Here is a 19160-nt window from a genome sequence, read left to right on the forward strand (position 1 = left end):
TCTGTTGTCTTCAAGGACCACTCGGTGCTCATCAGTAACACGCTCTTCCTGGCAGAGAAGCATTACCTGTTGTTATTTTTATAGCCCACATTAGCTGCATATATGAAATACCCCATTAGAGCTGGTGTCAAGTCCTGCTCTGAGATTTCCTAACTGCTTCATTTTGTAAGAGAAGCTGTACCTGGTACTGAACCCAGCCTTACCCTCCCATTAGCTCAGTAGGTGGCAGCAGACCCAGACAAGGCACAGTAGCGGTTTTGGTAGCTTTCAAGTCATGATGCACACGTTCTAAGCAAGAGGTAAAGAGGAAAGTAAGATGTGCAGACAGATCAAGTTTAACAGACTCCATTTACTATTTATCAATTATTTTATCTATAGATATGTTCAATAAAACAAACTATACTTCATATAATAGATTACTTCATTGCAGGTATTGCACAGGCTGTATTCATCTCGGCACCATGGAAACATGATAGCAGGAGGTTACTGTATTTTTTAAAAAATATATAATTTAGCAGAGTTAGACTAGCACAAGAGAATACTAACCATTTTAAATGGGTCATCTCATTTAAATATCCATGTCCATCTCATTCCAGTTGTACTGAATTAGAGAATCCAGAGTATTAGTACTGGACAGGGCTAAGGCTGCTTCTCTGCAACACATCCCCTTGACTACTGGCCTCCAAAGGCATTCAGCGGGTCATCAAATGTGCTCAGGATCTTGCTTTCAGATTTTGGTTCTGAGGCTGCTTGGGAAGATCTGGTTTTAGGAGCAGGTATCTTGACTTGGTTGCTAGAGAAGATGTCATCTAAAGAGGGGAACAAAAATTAGATTTTAATGAGAAGTGACTACTAAACAGAAGCAATATTGTACACAAAAGACTCCATCACACAGCAGTGACTGCCAAGGACATTCTGTGATAAACAAATGCTTTCCTGCTACTTGCAATTCTGGATGCATTTGTAAGGATATACGTGGGAGCTGTTAGCTGTTAAAGATTTTTTTTTCCTTCTTAGTAGACAGCATAATACTTGTATTTTCTAACATGTTCAGGCTCTCATAAGCATTTTTAAAGTACTAATAAATTAAAGCTCCACAATAAATTCTATCATGCAAGTCCCAGACAACATCCCTTTTATCTAGAACATTAGTGTCTGAGGAACCTGAGATATCCAAGAGCTGTGATGTGAGCTTGTTGCTAGAAAATCAGAAGAGGAAAAGATGGTAGTTGCTAGCAACTACTGTGGTGATAATCACTAACCATGAGTCTAATCTACAGCACAGTAAGAAAATAATATAAATCCCCTGAGAGCAGACCTCCTTGCTAAGATGCAAGGAGGCAGACAGCTATAACCACCATCCTGATGAATATTCAAGAAGTCTGTCTACAGTCTAGAATCAAGGTCTCCCACCACCTTCCTCAATACAAGCATATCTGTTGTGAATAACTAGGACCACAAAGTGGAAAAATACCAAACTGCCATTAAGGCAGAGGACAACAATATGTAGAAATTAAATCATCCAACAGAGATAGCCTTTGTCAGCTGCAGAGCTCACAGTCCTGCAGTTCTTGCTGTGTCTAGAACTGCTTGTGTTTAAGACTATGCTCATGAAAGAGATGAAGCTGCTACCATACGCATGCTGAGGGGTTGCCATGAAGTTCCCCAAGTGTATCTCGTACTCTAAACTAAGAAATTTAGGATATTCAGATTATGCAGTTGGAGTATAAAACCAAAAAATTACTAGACTTAGATAGGAGGGTCACTAGTGATTCACAAGGCCAGTGTAAATAGCACATAATTGGTCTTGAATCCCTATTAAGAAAACATGGCTGTTATATAGAGGTTAATATAGCCACTGAGTCTAGCTGGTCAGAGCAAGGTTCTAATAACACCAAGGCTGTGGGTTTGACCCCCATATGGACCATTCATGTAAGAGCTAGACTTGATGATCTTTGTGGGTCCCTTCCAAATCAGAATATTCTGTGAATTACGAGTCCAGAGTATAAAAACTAGTATTTCAAACTTCAGCATGTAGCCTAACCTTGAGCAGAGGCCAGGCACAATGTGGTCCATCAAAATGTGTTTCCCTGTCTCTTCTTACTCTTTCAAATTCAGCATGTGACTGGTACTGTGCTCATCATAGGGATTACACAGGAATAATCCAGGACCACATTTCAGCACAAGAGCAGTTTAGAAAGGCAGCAAAACAGAGTAATCCCCTTCTGGCATCACTCCAAAGCAAGAAGCTATCACATAGATTAGCTTTACAGAAGAGGGGAAGTTCAGTGACTGCCATAAGCAGTAGAGGTATCACTCCCATTTTTTATAAAGAGGCTTAAAGAACACAACAGGGAAAACAGTATTTGTCAGAGTGCAAGAAAGATCAGTCACCATTTTGAAGATAGGCAGAGGTGACATCAGCTATAAGGTGATTAAGGACTCTAGTGACTGAAAGGTATGGTAGGGCAAAAGAAAACAGCCTGCAGCCTTCACACCCCTCAAACTGCAGATGAAATTTACTGTTTCATTTGCAGCAGAAAGGTTCTCCTAAGACAACAACATACAGCTCTGTAAAAGTGCTGCCACGATCACTTAAGCCAGCCCTTAATGTGAAATGTAGCCAAGTGCCAGTTCCACAACTCTACTGCAGAATATCCTCACCTTCAGGCATCTCCCTACACTCCTGCTGGTGTTCTGGAGCTCCATGGGCCCTAAGGAGCTGCATACCTGTGGCTGTACCACTGAATAGTCATCACTCTACAGGAAAATAAGTCTATCAGATGCGGGTGCTTTAGGCTCAATAGGCGTCAAGATCAGCTGTGACATCAAACACAAAGCTCTAGCACCAGAGATGATGTCAAAAGTGGAAGTACAGACAACAGGTTCTGTTGTGGCTCATTTTCAAGTGGCACTCTACAACTTTTTTTCAACATTCAGTTCAGATTTTTCTGTTGAATATTTGGAAGGGGTAACTGCTTGGCAAATTCTTTCACTTACTATAGACTACATGAAAAAATGTAAATTACTAAAACAAGATTTTTAAAAAAATCATCCAATATGTATTTCAAATACCTTCCTAACAAACCTTTAAGTCTTATTTTTTATATCTATCAAGAATATTTTGAAATCTCAAGATGCTCATTCTCCAGCAGGTTTTCTAGCACATTTACAGACTTCAGCCATCAGGCTAGAGTACTTAGCAGCAGTCCAAGTAAAACAGCAGTAAGTCAGGTTCAATTAGAGTAAGTCAGAGGGAATGAAGACTTGACAAGAACCAAAGCTAAAGAAAAAATTTTGTCTTAGAAAAGAAATACATTCAATCTCAAAGAGCTATGAACATGAAGAGCCTGAGAACAGACACAGCTGAGAATCACATTACTTTCAGCCTCTCTGCTGATGGAGAAGAAAGGAGCATGCTTTGTGCATCATTTCACATTAATACTTGCTGTTTTTTCAACAAATTTTACATAGCAAACATTTGGTTTCAGCTGTAATATCTGTAAATTGTCCTGAATACATGAATGTAAACAAAAGCTTATGGGCTCCAAGGTAGTTAACATAATAGTGCAGGTGGGATGGACAAAGATGCTAGTTTGTTTGTATCAGTGACTTACCTGAAAGTACAATACATAAAGCTGTGCAAATTGAAATACGGAATCTGTCTCAGAGCCATAACAACGTGAGAAACTTGTCTTAGAAACTTGTCTGAAGTAATTCCCTACAGGAATTAAACTTTTTCTCAGAACAATTTTATACTCTCTCCTAAACCACTTTAATGCCATGCTAGTTCTACAAATCTAGGAAGTTCTCATCCAAGGTTAAAATCCAAAGATGACCAGAGATTTCAGAGAAGTTGAAAAGTAAAAGAAAGCAGAGGGTTCTAAAACATCTTAGATGAATGCAACTTAGGACAATATTACAAGACTAGTAGCAGGATTTTGCTAATACATACACTTACCCATATCATCGTCAAATATGGATTTTTGTTCCACCTTCTTTTTGGTCTTCTTTTCTTTTGGTTTTGCAGTTAGATCCGCAAAAATATCAATGTTATCATCAAACAGGTTTGTCTCTGGCATTTTCTCTTTCATTTTGGTCACTGGCTTAATTGCCTCAGTAGCAAATATATCATCCTTGGAGAAAAATATAGAAAGATCTCATCAATCCACAACGCACTTCAAGAGATTAGTCAAATTATCTGTACACAGCAGCTGAGATGTTTAGAAGACTTGGGTTTCCTGGGCTTTTCGGACAAAGGTTGAACTCAGCGATCTGAGAGGTCTTTGCCAACCTTACTAGCAAAAAGTTTGAGACCCTTTTCCTCATGGGGGACTTGGCAGAAGTGCCTTAGTAGTGGATTGTAGACAGGTCAAATACAGCACACAGAGGCCTGTATCAAGTGCCCAGCCCACCAATTTTATTCCTTTTTTTTTTTAAAGTGTTATTTAGTTGCTGGGAATTGAACAGACAGTTAACAAATAAGAACGAAATACCTTCTTGTTCTGAAAAAGGTAAAGTTGTCACAGCACATTCAGTGCATGCCTACTCTGTGTTAAGGCTCCATCTTTTTAACTACCGCTGCCAGTTAGGGGCTGAACAACCAAAGAGTTTCTATATCCCAGCATTGAAGCAGGATTGAGAGTTTACTTCAATCCCTTATCCTGCACACCCCATCCTATTCAGCAGCCTCCAGTAAGCCTAAATTAGAGGGGTCTACATATGGAGCTGAGGAACAAAAAACAACGTGGCAGGTTCAGCCATTACCTCAAAGATATCTTGGGCAGTAGGATCAACTGCTTGGCGGACAGCAGATTTTAACTCCTTTTTTCCAGTTTTTTGAGAGGTGAAGAGAGAATCTTCCTCTTCCTCCAAAAAAGATATAGGGCTGCTTTTTGTTGAAGACTTTTGTTGTACAGGCTGGAAGAGATCATTGCTATCCTGATCACCCAGATCAGGCTTTTTCTCCCTGCCTTTTATGGGTTTGTTAGCCATACTGTCTGGCATTCCCTCCTTCAGCTTTGATTGTGCAGCTGGTCTGGATGTTGAGCTGCTTGCAAAAAGGTCTTCAGACTCAAACAGATCATCCCCATTTTCTGTGGATTCTGGAGGAAGGAGTTTGTTTGTCCCAGCAGACAAAACACTGTTGTGAGCTGGTAGTGACAAGCTAGAGCGAAAGCCATTTTCCTTGGACTCTGCTTCAACAGCAAGAGGCTCCTTTATGTTCACTACTGCTGACATTTGTTTTGGTAGAGAGAATTGTGACTCTTTAGTAGTGTCCATCTCCTCACTCACTTCAGCCTCTTGGGCAGCCAGACGGCGTGCCATTCTGCTAGGGGGTCTGCGCTTCCCTGGAACCCTGATCCTGGTCTGCAAGGAAGGAGGAAAAGCAAAGCTGAGTCATACACAAGGAAAACGCCCCACAGGACATTCAAGCTTGGAGTAGTTTGGAGAAGGATTTAGAAATATAACCCAGGATTTCTGATTTGCTGCCCTTAGTCATTCCACAGTGGTGGAACTGGTGTACAAAAGCAATAGCACTCGCAAATACAGTCACAACAGATCAGCAAGCCACTCTAGCCCCTTGGCTTTAGGAAATTCCTTAGTCAGCCTGTTATCTTGCTAATCTAGGAGCTTTTATAGTGCAGTTCAAGCCATGACTAATTATATTTTCCACGCAATTTCATTTTATGTATAACCTACTGCAGTTACTTGCCGCTTTTAAGGAAGCCCCCTGCAAGTTTCCATTACAGCCTCTCCCCTATCCCACATGAACAGGAGTATTTACATGGGTAAGAAATGGATCACTACAACTATTCTTCCCTTTTGTTAATTGCTTCATGCACTGTTCTTTGAAAGGACAAGCAGAATGCTGGGCAGGTTGCTTTGTTCCAGCTGTTGGAAAAAAGTGCATTTGACTGGATATATTTACACTCAAACTTGAAAGGTTGAAGAAGCAATGATATGCCAAAATTACAGCATCTAACCTGAGCCACAAAAAGCATTCACTGTAGAGTTGACCAAATTGCTTCTTCTCAGATTACTTCTGTCAAAATATGCATCATCACTACACTAAAATGAACATTCAAGGTTGATAATATGCAGCTACAGGCAGTCTATTCTTTGCAGGCCTATCTATTTAAAAGTTTCACAATAGAGAGCTTTGTCTCTTGGAACACGCTGCTATTGGAAACAACTATGCCTACATAGTAACGCACCAGGCTGATGTACAAGCTTCAAACCCATCTGTCGCTAAGGGGTCATGTCAGCCATGGTTGTTGGTGGCTGCTGCATCTTGCCACATCTCTGCTACTCATCTAGTCATGAACAGCCTCATCAGCATTATAGGACGAATGAATCAAAGGTTTTTTGTTATCTTAAACTGCTGCTCTCAGGAAACCCCACAGACTTAAAAAATCACAGGCACCTAGATGAAATCTTAACTACATGGCTGACACTTCCATTTTTTTAAAGAACCACCAAAGAACCACTATTCTTTAATTAGAATATGCCTTTTGCATTCCATAAAGTAGAAAGTGTGAGTGAAAAACAAGTGAGTCAGGAGGCAGAGATTTGCCACGTCAAAAGCTGTAACACTTCTTTTTGTTTTCCTTTGTGAAAACTAAAGTTTTCTTTGAAAAATTATTGGGAGTTACAATTCAGTACAGCATGACATTTTTATCCACAGAGGAGGTAAAGGTCAACCTACAGCAGTGATGTGTTCTGGATAGCTTGTCAAAGCAGCTGCCTGTAACCTGTTTTATAGTTAGCCTAGCAAGATGTCTTTTTAATTTTTTTTTAGGTTGGTGTCTCCTGGGATAGGACAAGATGTTATGCTAACACACCTTCAACCAATAGGGAAATACAGTATTTGGAAAAGGTACACATGTACTTTAAAAGGCACCAGGTATAAACATAAGCCCCTCATTGAGCTACGTATAGGTGCTAAGCTAGACTTTCTCTTCAGTGATTCACAGAAGTGAGAGGGGATTAGATTTTCACATTCCCATTTAGATTCAGATAAACCACACTTTTAGCAGAACTTGCATACCAAAACAAACTCCTGCACGAGGACAGACTGTGTTTTTAACCCCTCTTCCTCTTATCCTAAGTACCAAGGTTACCTTATTGGCGTTGTGCAAGGTGTCTGCTTGCATGGGCTGATCAAAGCTTACGCCGAGCTCTTCATTGCTTCCTGCAGCAGAAAAGGCTTCGCTGTTCTGCACCTCCTTGGGCTCATGTAATGGAGTGTCCAGCACTGGTAAGGGGGACTTGACATTGGAAACCTTAGGCATTGCACCAGGTAGTAAGGCTGAAGGGTTAATAGCTAAATTAGCCTACAAAACAGAGACAACAAAAACATACACACAAAAAGAGATCACATTACTACTGCTCCAGAGTAGGCACGGCCCCAGAGAAGCAGCAAGAACTAGTGTATCTCGGCATTCAAGTTCTACTTCTGAAGTACCTGGCTTTTTTCAGACCTAAGAACTTCTGTGTCTCCCACAAGCTCTGCCTCACTAAAACTGGCGTGGTCAACACTATTATTCTGTGTAAGACCTTCAGGAACAGCAGGGTCAAGTTATGCCAGACCAAACACCTATGTAGCTCAATATTCTGTCTGAGCTGCTGAGTTCTGACTTTAAATGGTACCATGATATAGACAGTTATTAGACACTTTGTGTCAGAAGAGGGACATAAGCATAGTCCCCCCTAAGATTCTCTAAACATACTTAATAGTGCTAAGAACAATAACAGTTCAAAGAGGAGCCCACCCTCTGCCCCGCCCCCCCACATGAGTAAATAGTGCTGCTTAGAGTCAGGACTGAAACAGAAGGAGGAAATAATATTAAACATGCAATACAGAAAAAGTAATCAAAAATATGCCATCTGAAAAAAAAATAATAATGTTGCAAGAATAAGGTAAGGAAGCAAGAAGATTTTGGTTCAGGGAAAGCTATCGGTGAGGCAAGGAAGATTATTTTTTTTTTAAAGTTAAAGTGCCAGTAAAGTTAATTACTTGTAGCTTTTCAATCCGAGATGAAGGCTCTTTGGTTTTAATGGGAACAGGACCTGTAGATTTCTGCACAAAATTACATTGGATTAAACAAGTTGACAAGTTGTTATCAACCAGACCACAGTTTTCATTTTAATACATGTATACAAAGCAGCTAATTGCTTACCAATTTCTTCTGAAGATACCTTGTTATCATCACATTCTACCATTAGAGCTAGAGTCACTAAGTTTTCAGTTTCAGTTTCCCACATGCCATGGCCCCGTCTTCCTTACCAGATTTCATTCACCTGTCCTTCTACCCAATATTATACTTTGCCAAGGTAACTGAACAACATCCAGCTTCTCCAGGCCACTGCCACCACTAGTCAAATCAAATCAGGACAGCTACCTTCTCTCTCCTTGTTTATTCTGTCCCCTAAAATCCTCTGAAGCCATATCGCCAGGCAATGATCTAACTTTTCTCTTTGTAACTGGCTGTAACAGGGCTACAGACTTCAATGAAGCCCACATGGAAACCAAGAGAGCTTCAAAATTGTTCCACTCAGACTTCAAGGAAAACAGCTTCAGAAAAGTGAGCATTCCTCTGAAATAAACAGGCCAGTAGTGCTAGAAAGAAGACTAGGCTAAAAAAGCAAGAGCAGCTGTTTGGTCTCAAGACTTGGGTCAATTGTAGGACTCAAGGAATTAATCAAATCAGCTAAGGTGCACTTCCCAGGGCTTGCTCTCCACCAGTTTGTAATCTGCATAGTTCTGTGAGCTAGGTAATACTGCTGTTGGTATGACTAGGCAACCAGAGCTCCTTCAGCTAGGCTGAAGTAAGCATGACAGAAGAATCCTAGTATCTGAGGAGACTGTTCTCTACTTAATTGCATGTGGTATTCAGCTTAACCTCAGACAGGCTGAAACCATTCCTATAGCAGGCTGTCAGTAGCTACAAAACCAGGAAGATGAGCCCGGTTCTAGACTTCAAGGAACACTTTACAAAAAGGGAAGACATGCTAATTACTAGCCCTACAGGCGTGCTTTGTGTTCTTCAGCCCAAGGGAGAAAAAACAACTCCCACTCCCTACAACAAAAAGCTAATCTTGAACACATGAAAACCCATCAAGCAGTTCTGGTGAGACACAGGCCAGAACTCTGGTCCAGATCATCTCTCCCACATACTCCTGTTACTGCAAGATTAACGACAAGATAGGAGTCTCAACTGACACAGATTTATGCTGCATGCCCTGATCTCCTTTCTGAGAAAGGCTACCTTGAAAGACCACATTCACCCCAACAGACACTGGCACTTCAGAGAAGAAGAAACAACTCATTTTCAGTACAATTGGGCCTAGGGTGTAGCTCTTCACTGCCATTTCACTTTTTAAGTGAAATGTGTGTGTACAATGAATAAAACATCAATAATATTTAACCTTCTGGCCACTAACAGTGCACCTGCTGATAAGCAGAGTATTTTGGTCACACATTGCTGCCTGGCAGCCAGTGAATCCAGGCATTACTTTTCATATTTCCAATATACTTAAAACAGGATGATACATCTCCTTTTTCTTTGCATGCTGTTCAAGGCACAAGATTTAAGTACTTGCCTCTGTAGTTGCTGCCTTCAGAGTCTCATCTTGCTTGGCATTTAAAGCATTTTCTAGGTTACTGCTCACTGAGGAAGGGCCAACACTGGTCTGAAGAGTTTTCTTCTCCGCCATTTTCTGAAAGCATTATGGGCACAAGTCAACATGAATGGGGTAAAAAGCATGGTGTGCAGATCCAAAAAACAAAACCCCAAAAGAACATAAGCAAAAATTTTTAAAATCTTGCTTTTAACTGAACAGAAAACTGGCTACATCTTTTGATCCTGCTGTGCATAGTTGTATTTGGTTTGCATGGCCATGTTTTGGTAGCAGTGGTGGGGAGCTACAGGGATAGATTTTGTGAGAAACTGGTAGAAGCTTTCTCCATGTCTAGCAGTGTCAACCCCTGGTGGTTCCAAAGATGGCTGCTGGCCAAGGCTGAACCAATCAGGAACAGTGGTAACCCCTCTGTTATAACATATTTAAGAAGAAAAAAAGTTATTGCACAGATGCAATTGCAACCAGAAAAGAGTGGGGTGAGAACACAGGAGAGGAACGGCCCAGCAGACACCAAGGTCAGTGCAGAAGGAGGGAGAGAAGGTGCTCCAGGCACCAGAGGTGAGATTCCCCTGCAGGCTGTGATGGAGACGCAGCTGTGCCCCTGTAGCCCATGGAGATCCACATGGGTGCAGAAATTCACTCACAGCCTGTGGAGGAGACCCAACCAGAGTAGGTGTGTACCTGAGAGGAGGCTGGGAACCCATAGGAGGCCTGGGTCCTGGCAGGGACCTGCAGAACCATGGGAGAGGAGCCCACACTGGAGCAGGTCTCCTGGTAGGACTTGTGACCCTGTGGGGGACCGAGGTCAGCACAGGCTATGCCCAAAAGACTGCACCCCGTGGAAGAACGACCCTGTGGGATGGACATAGGCTGGGGAAATTCATGGAGAACTGTCTCCTATGGGAAGGACCCCATGCTGGACCAGGGGAAGGACTCCCCTCTCTGAGCAGTGGCAGAAACAAGGTGTGATGAACTGACCTAAACCACCATTTCCCATCTCCCTGCACCAGGGGGGAGAGGAGGTGGAGCTGGGAAGGAGAGACAGATGGGGGAAAGGTGTTTTTAAGGTCTTATTTTACTTCTCATTATTCCACTCTGATTTTGCTAGAAATAAATTCAATTAATATCTCTAATTCAAATCTGTTTTGCCCGTGTTAGTATTTTGTGAGTGATTTCTCTCAGTCCTTATCTCAACTCATTTATATAAAATATAACTTTGTTATATTTTCTCTCCCTGTCCAGCTGCAGAGGGGAATGAGGGAGGGGTTTTGGTGAGTGTCTGGCATCGTGCCAATGTCAACTGACTACAACAATAGGCATTGACTTGTGGCTCTGCAAACCAGGGGCCTTCCATTCCTTTAGTCTACCTCAACCTTTGTTGTCTGTGCTAACAATTACTAATGAGAGTTTCAATAAACTTTCAAATGCATGCATATTTCCTCATCAAAAAACAGCAGAGAAAATAAAAGCACAACATTAGCTAAGAAAGAGTGCTATTTTTATGTTTTCAAGCAACCAGGTTCCATATATAGTCTCCCAAGCACTAATTACTTAAGACCACTCTGTCCAGAGTCCTCCAAAAAACTGTTTCTAGGAACTATTGCCAGTTTTCTAGCCTAACTTCCAGCTACAGACATAAATATAGACTAAAGTAAAAGTTAGTTTCAGTTTAATTAAGATAACTGTATTTAAAAGTAGCAGTTGAAAATGTTTGTTAGGACTTTGACCTCAGACCACCTGTAACAGTCTAATTCATTACTGCACCTACTCGCCCTTTAATAGCAATTGGGTGACCATGAGAATTTTAACACTGCACCATTATCTGAGATCAAACCAACCTGCAGAAACTTGAATTACACAACTCTCAGAGCATGGCTTATCAGTTATGCATAAAGCACAGGGAAGTAATATTAGCAAGTTAAGCAATTAAACAAAACAAACGACTACTCTGATTTCTGCTCAGGTGTGCTCTCTTACACCTAAGCTGGTCCCAGGTGTACACAAAAATAAATAGAATCTTCATCATAACATTGGGAGACCCAATGCATCTGTTTGCCCCCTCTGTCTTCAGGGTCACAGTGACCATTTTTGTACTCTCAAAAAGATTTGAAAAGTCACTTAAATTTCTTGTGGGTATACAAATGGAGAAAATCCCTTCCCTACACTTCTTTCCTGTCTCTTCTATATAAGCCATTTACAGTGAGAAACAGGTACCGGAATGTTTGTTTTAGCAGGACTGAAGAGATCATCCTCATCATCATCCCCAAAAAGCCCTCCTCCAGGTGGTGGCTTCAGGATGCGATTTGTAGACTAAAGAAACAAAAGATAAAGAAAAGATGTGTCACAGATCCAAAGCACATCTCTTTCAGCCCATGATGTCAGAATATAACTGACACGAGCATTTGGCTGTCCCTGGAAATCAGTGACTTCTAATCTGTCCAAACAAGGAACATCACTACACTGAACACTTCAAAGACTGTTTTTAAACAGGAGGTTCAGAAGAGGGCTTTGAACTCACCATTGACTTCTTGGGGCTGGCAAAGAGGTCAACATCTGGGTCATTGTCCTTCTGAAGTTTGTGACTGAAGAGAAGCTCTTCATCTTGAAAGACCCCAGTGCTTTTGGGCCGAGTACTTTTCTCAGAGGCCTGGAAGGAGAGGAGAAAGGTCCACACAGTGAGAAACTCTCTCTGTGAGGAAGTTATTTGCCTCATGATAAGGCAAGTTACAATTCCCCTGAGGCTACACTACAGCCCTGTACTGGTAACAAAATTACAACTTTAATTGCTGGTTATGTTTTATTTTGACCAAATTTGCAAAACTTACAATGTAAATATTTGTATTTAGAGTTCAATTTAATGAGAAGACATTTGCCACAATATCTGTGTCTGCTGATCAAAGATCCAGCTGCTACTACTTACTTGTAAAGCTTCCTTCAAAAGGAAAACAAAAGGTTTTCACTATGTTATCACAACTGTACAGTAAGGTTCATATTCCAGTAAGACTTTTATGCCTCAAAAATTTCAGCTAAGGATGCAGGACATAGTAGTGAGAGGAACAGAACCTAGAATCTCTTGGTTATATTCCTAAGCGACATTTTCAAAGAAGAATAAAAAAAATAGTTTTTTTTTTAACAAAAGGCTTGTAAAGGTGTTATTGTTGCTAGACTCCCTGTTCTCCTGTGAAAGCAAGCAAACACTCACATGGAAGAATAGAACATACTGCATTTAGCAAAAATTTGTACGTTCAAATTTGCTGCTGCAGGGAAGATTGAAGTTACACATATCACTCTATAAGTCCTCCATTACCTGGCAAAGTAATGAGTGTCAGCTCCAACAGCAAAAACAATGCCTTTGTATGATCGTGGTCATTGCAGGCACCCAGGTGCAAAGGCCCAACTCAAATGTCCAGGTAAAGGCCCATATCTGTGTTTTACCACTAATCTGTCTCTATTAAAACAACTCAAATTAAAGGATGCCTCTTCAGAGCATGACTGGATGTCCAGTGCCATAACACCACACACAAAATCCAGGCAGCCAGAGTGGTCATCCTAAGAGTAAAGCCTGATTCTACCCATTCCTATTCAAGTCTCCAGGAACCCCAAAGGGCTGCCTAAATTTAATTTCCAGTACACCATTTTTCATCCATACACCCTCTCCTACGATTCTTACTACTGTAGTTTCTTTATTACATTCTCAGCCTCTCTCTGCACCAACTTTAATTTCATATCAAAAGCCAGGTCAGTTTTAGAGCACTAGAACTGCTGTTTATGCCCAGATATGTGAAAACATAATGCACATCTAGAATTATCCACACACAAAACACATATTAAGTTGAAATAAGCCAGAAAAGTAGTAGCACCTTTCAGATTTGCCTGTCAAAAAGGTTAAGTTCATAAATTACCATTCTGATTTTTGCATTTCAGCACCTTAATCACTTTGTGACAACTGTATGCTGACAGATAAGAACTTTGAAGGAAAGCTTTGAATGGATTTCTGTTTTTCCAAATTCATAAGACAAATGTGGCTTCTTTCAATCATCTCCCAGTGTGCTCCCCACAAAAAACCAAATGCAGTATTCATTCACAAGTAGTAAACAAGGGCCCAAGCTAACAATCCATTTTAACTCAGAAGCTGCTCCAAACAGTGATTTTTCTCCAACAGTCATCTATTTCATTCAGTTCCAAGGGCTTCTGAGTACAGTGTACATAGCTTTTAGGACTGGCAGCTTACTTCACACAGTCACACTAAGATGACAAAACCTTGTGTTACACTGTAGTATATACCTTTTGACCCTACTTTAAACTTACAGAAAAAATTTCAGTACATTTTCATCAAGTGGAAACAAGAATATTGGGATGGATTGAAGGATTTTGCTGCTGAAAATTCCAAGTGCACCTTTTGATGGTACACACTCTATCAGAAAAGCCAGACTAATAAAATGCTAGCTGGAAGCTTTTTTAAAAAATGAACACACATATTTGAAAAACAGAAGTAAACATAGGATTAAGATAATTATTGCTGAATCTAAGTCTGAAGGCATATACCAAGCAAGCAAACTGTAACAATGAAAAAAAAAAAAGGGATAAACCACAAGGTCTAAAACTCCACATTCTTTTACTTCCTGGTGTCTTTGACCTTGAGGAGTAACTGAAGAGTCAGTTCTGTAAAACAAAAAATCAAGTAGCTGCACCGAAACATCTGTATAGAATTTCTTTTCATATTAACACGTAGCAAAATGCTTTCAAGTTAGTGGGACAGGAAAATTTACAAAAGAATTCAGGATCACAAGAAAGAGCAGGAATAATTTCTCACCCAAGAATCTGGAAGGTTAGAAATTGAGGAACATCAGCCTGCATGACATGAAGAGAGGGAAATGTAAACAAAACCATGCCTAGAAAAGCAGAGATGGAAATACCATTTCTCAGTGTTCAAGAACTTCCTTACACTCACCACAACAACTCCTTTCTGCACATTTTTAATGCCATCATCATCTTCCAGTCTTTCTTCTTCTTCCTCCTCAAACAAGCTTAACACTTTCTTAGCTTGGCTTTTCACATCTTTGTCCAGAGCTGGTGGTGATGTTGCAAACAGATCTGAATTGCCAGCTGGCTCTGAAGATATTACTGCAAAAGGCTCCACCAAAAAAAAAAAAAAAAAAAAAAAAAAAAAAAAAAAAAAAAAGTAACACATCAGGCTTTTATTTCAGGTTTGCCCAAAAACCCTGCTACGCTTTCTTGGTTAAATACCACCAGTGGTCAGAGTTCTGCAATCATTACCAAGCAGGCAACTGTATTCAACTAATTTTTCCCAAGCAGACAGAGTATCAATATGCAGGTCAGCAAGAGACAGTTGATAAAAGAATACACATTTCAGCTCTGAAAGGAAGACAAGTTTCCTTCTGTACCCTACCCTGTGGCACTACTGATAAGCAGCTTCCTGCAAAAGGTTTTCTCATCTCTATGTCGGGTTGCATATGCACCACAAGGCTGCACTAATCAGCTTTGCCACTATCTCTGAGTTACCTAGCTCATACCACCTGGGATACTTTAGAGTGAACAGCACTACCAGAACCTTAACTGTGCTCAGGAAAAGTGTGAAGAATAAGAACTACAATGGAAATTCATCAGCTGGTAATTCCCAACAATCACTCAGTAAGACTATGCCCAAGATCAGCTCTGATGAAGCCTCTGCAATAATACACTCAATACCCATCAATACTATTCTGTAACAGTATTGCCCAGCAGAAATTTACAATCCTGAAGGCCATAATAACACTCATCACTTTATAAAGCATCACACACTATGGTGAAACAAAGTTACTGAGCTTGAAGAAAAATCTATATATTAATACAAGCTATGTTTTAAGGGAAAGCTTTGCTCATGTAAATGAAATTACCCAACCCACTCTGGAGGGAAAACAGAAACAGAGTCTGCCTACCTCCTTCCCCCCAGAAAGCCCCAATCCTTCTCAAGGACATAAGTTAGGAAACAACTTTTTAAAGCCATTTAATCAATTTGCTGTTTCACTGACATGTGATTTTGCTAAATGGAGACAGAGGAACTCTTTCCTCCAATCCAGAAAAACATTTCTGTGCCAGAGCAGCACTCTTTGATTGTGGGTTTTTTTTAACGGAATCTTTACCAAACTTCAGACTAATGTAAGAAAATCCCTCACTTTTTCCTTTGTTTGCTGCCCTGCAACATCTGTTCCTCGAGGCACAGGAGTTGCTCCAGGCTCTTCTGAACACCACAATGCATCTTCTACCTGGTTAGACTTCATTGCTCCATCTGGCAGATCTTCCTTTTCCTCCTTTTCTTCTTCATTAAAGGTACGTGGTGCTTGTGCTGGTTTTACTTTCTCCTGCAAATTTAGGAGAATGTTTGCAACACAGAATTGGTGGTTATGTATACAAAGTGTATGCTGAGTCTCAGTTTGCCTACTGCACAGGTCTAGGACACTGGCAACATACCTGACTTCTCCTATTTTCCTCCCATGGGACAGTCTGGTTTGTGACTTTTAATTTCCAGTATTATGAGTTTTTGAATCTGATTGAAAAGTGCCAGGAAGCACATGGACGGGAATCCCCACTACAGATACAGCTTTATTAAACCCTTGCATCTCATACTCTCAATTCCAAAGCACAACCAGACAGGCAGGACATCATAGGCTAAGCTTGTAAGACAGAGGATAGCATTAGCACACAATAGGGAGGGCCAGTAACAAGCCTGTTTACACATCTCAGTCATCTTGGGTAGGGTAACATGAAAGGTTAACCCTGGCTACTGAGTCAGCAGTAAGCTGTTTGCTCCTTTTAGTGTTATTTAATGGTTGAGGGCTTTCAGAACATCCTTAAGAAGGGCTTTTAGCATAAACCAAACAAATTCAGGGTAAGTGGTCAAGAAAATTTTGAAGTCCCTATTAGGCTAATAGTAGTAAGAGTGTAGATGTAAGAGTTCAGTCCTCCCTGTTCCCATTCCCAATTTGCTAGAGTTATCATTGTGTAAAATGAGTTAAACTTATATTCAGTACCTAACAAAGACAGACTGTAAATTTACTAAGTATTCCATGTTAGTTTTAAAAGAATTGGGAGTTACCACTGCAGCCTTAGCAGCCGAAGGAAGTATCATTGATTGGGAGCTGAAGAATGATTCTCCATTAATATCATCATCTTCAAATAACAATGATGGCTTCTGTGGCTTTCTTTGGCTGCAGTGAGAGAGGGAAGAAAGTGGAAGATTCAGAGGCCATGCACTGCATCTGTTTAAAAGTATCACTTAGGACCATCATTTGCAGCAAGTGTTCCCAGATACAGCACTTGGCTTCCTCACTATCCCAACAATTCTAACACACACTTTCTTGTCTACAAAGCTTTCTGCAGAAATGGAGATAAAAAAAGGCCAAGAGGATTTTATATCACTGGCATAGAAATGGAAAGGCCAGTTCAGTGGTGGCAAAGAGAATGACCTAGTACAGACACAAAAGAGCCCAGCACTTCCCCTTCCTACTCACAACCCCCCCTACTTCCTCCTCAGCAACAGTACCAGGAACCAACACCTGCAATATGCCTGGGTCCATCTGGTTTTGGAAGGGCTGATGGACTGTTCTGAATAAATGCCTCCCCATTCCCCTCCCAGGACTGTCACCTCTCTTTAGTGATTGCAAATAAATCATCTTCATCATCTTCCTCAAAGAGGCTTGTCGTCTTCACATCTTTAGCCTGACTAACAGTGCTAGCTGGTTTTGCAGGGTCTTCTTTTCGGCCATCTTCAGAAGGAAGTTTGGCTGGCTTGGAGACATTCCAATGTTCCTTAAAAAGAAGGAACAAGTTTTCTTTTGTCTTGGTCAAAGCCACTTTGCAATCTTCTTTATAAGGAACACTTCATCATCTTGGCAGTCCTTTCACCTCTCTACTAGTTTATTTAGCTGCCTGCATTTTAGTCACTGTAATGTGACATTGCTCAGGCTTTGCAAAGGGCTTGGTCACCTTTTGGCACACAGTATTAATCTAGCAAAATACAATACACATATTTTGTTACAGCTGCTCTTGACAACTGAGGTCAGTGTCAACTGCAGTGTCACAAGAGTAGGGTCACTCAGTAAAACCTGACTGAAGCCACTTAAATAGTTAGCAAGTTTGATGAATGGGAAAAAACAAGAAAAAAGAGAAAAAACCCACCACATATACACCCAAGACACCTCTTTATTAGAGTGCTCAATGCTGCACTTATTTCCTTCACAGCAGTTCTGCCCCAAGCACCCACCTCCTCCTATATGTACCATTTATTCAAGCCTACACACCAAACAAGATACTTCTGCCTTGTTTTGCTATTCCTGGCATTTCAAGTGGTTTTCCCCAGTTTCCTACCTTTGTTTGTCCTCTTTGTGAAAGGGACTACAGGCATGACAAAGTCTGAACTTGGTTTATTCTACAGTAAGATAAAAATGCATCTAAAGATATTACTGTTCCCTACTAAACAAGCAATTAGAGGACAAGTAATAAAGTCTATGAAACAGAGTAATTTTGAGAGGTAGGATAGGAGGACTAAGAAGAGTCTGGATCCTATTCATATGAGCTAATTCAGAGGTTTCCAGACAAGTTTTTAATTTACTTTAGTGTCTCTGGCTTTCATTTAAGATGGAGAACAATACCTAGCCTATAGCTAGAAGAGGGCTGCTCTATGGGAAGCATAATTATTTATGTATCATTTTCCCATCCCTAGATTTAAAAAACCAAAACAGCCAAACAAAGAAAAAAACACCAAAACTTAAGCAAATAAAAATTCCAATAAACAAAACCACATACAAAAGAAACCCACCTCAAAACAAAACAAAAAAAAAAAAAAAAAAAAAAAAAAAATCAACACATATCTATCTAGAACTGCTAAACTTTCCTTACAGAATTTAAAGCAGCAAGAACAAACTTATTTTTCCCTTTTTAGTGTTTTTAAGTCAGATTTGTTGGAAAGAGTCTTCATTTGCTATCAAACCTTCTATAAATTACATTGAAAATACTGATTTTCTCTTCCACATGACTTCTATTCCCTTGATCCAAAAGTTTGGATCAAGGATCAGCCTCCTTAGCTGCAAACCAGTTAAAGGACTGGGGCAGGCATGGCATGGGACACAGCAGAGTTGGTCTGTGGTTCCCTTCTCAAAAGTTTTATGCTTTGTTCAGCATAAAGCCCAGTAACCACATTCAACCAAATCTCACTCCTCAGTACCTCCTCATCACTGCTGAACAATAAGCTGGAAGCTTTCTTGAGAGGCCCTGACTGTTTTGCTCTCTCTTCTGGAGGCTTTTCCTGGTGCTTCTTGGCAGGTCCCATACCAAAGAGATCCTTAAAACAAAATAAAAAATAGTATTATAAAAAAATCAAGAGCCAAAGCCACAATGAAAAGTTCACTGAGAAATCATCAGCACATAAGACACTGCTGCCATCCACTTCTCATTAAAGTAGGATACAGAAATGGTGTTTTTTGAAGACAATTTCAAGTTTAATACCATATTCTGGT

At 40.5% G+C, this 19160-nt stretch overlaps 1 protein-coding gene across 2 annotated transcripts in view; it reads right to left on the reverse strand.

Annotated features, from left to right (window-relative positions):
* Positions 1-329: 329 nt before the first annotated feature.
* Positions 330-19160, reverse strand: part of WASHC2C (WASH complex subunit 2C) — a 35055-nt gene continuing 16224 nt past the window's right edge. For both annotated transcript variants that reach the window (XM_068197534.1, XM_068197535.1), the window contains 13 exons: positions 18869-18985; positions 17291-17454; positions 16742-16853; positions 15822-16007; positions 14597-14779; positions 12164-12292; positions 11860-11955; positions 9607-9723; positions 8021-8083; positions 7125-7337; positions 4768-5370; positions 3962-4136; positions 330-809 (listed from right to left, as the gene is read on the reverse strand). In XM_068197534.1, the coding sequence (XP_068053635.1) occupies positions 673-809; positions 3962-4136; positions 4768-5370; positions 7125-7337; positions 8021-8083; positions 9607-9723; positions 11860-11955; positions 12164-12292; positions 14597-14779; positions 15822-16007; positions 16742-16853; positions 17291-17454; positions 18869-18985 (2295 nt within the window). In that variant the 3' untranslated portion in view covers positions 330-672. The remainder of the gene's footprint in view (positions 810-3961; positions 4137-4767; positions 5371-7124; positions 7338-8020; positions 8084-9606; positions 9724-11859; positions 11956-12163; positions 12293-14596; positions 14780-15821; positions 16008-16741; positions 16854-17290; positions 17455-18868; positions 18986-19160) is intronic.

The sequence above is a fragment of the Anomalospiza imberbis genome, chromosome 8 (genome assembly GCF_031753505.1).
Source record: "Anomalospiza imberbis isolate Cuckoo-Finch-1a 21T00152 chromosome 8, ASM3175350v1, whole genome shotgun sequence".
NCBI classification, from domain to species: Eukaryota; Metazoa; Chordata; class Aves; order Passeriformes; family Viduidae; genus Anomalospiza; species Anomalospiza imberbis.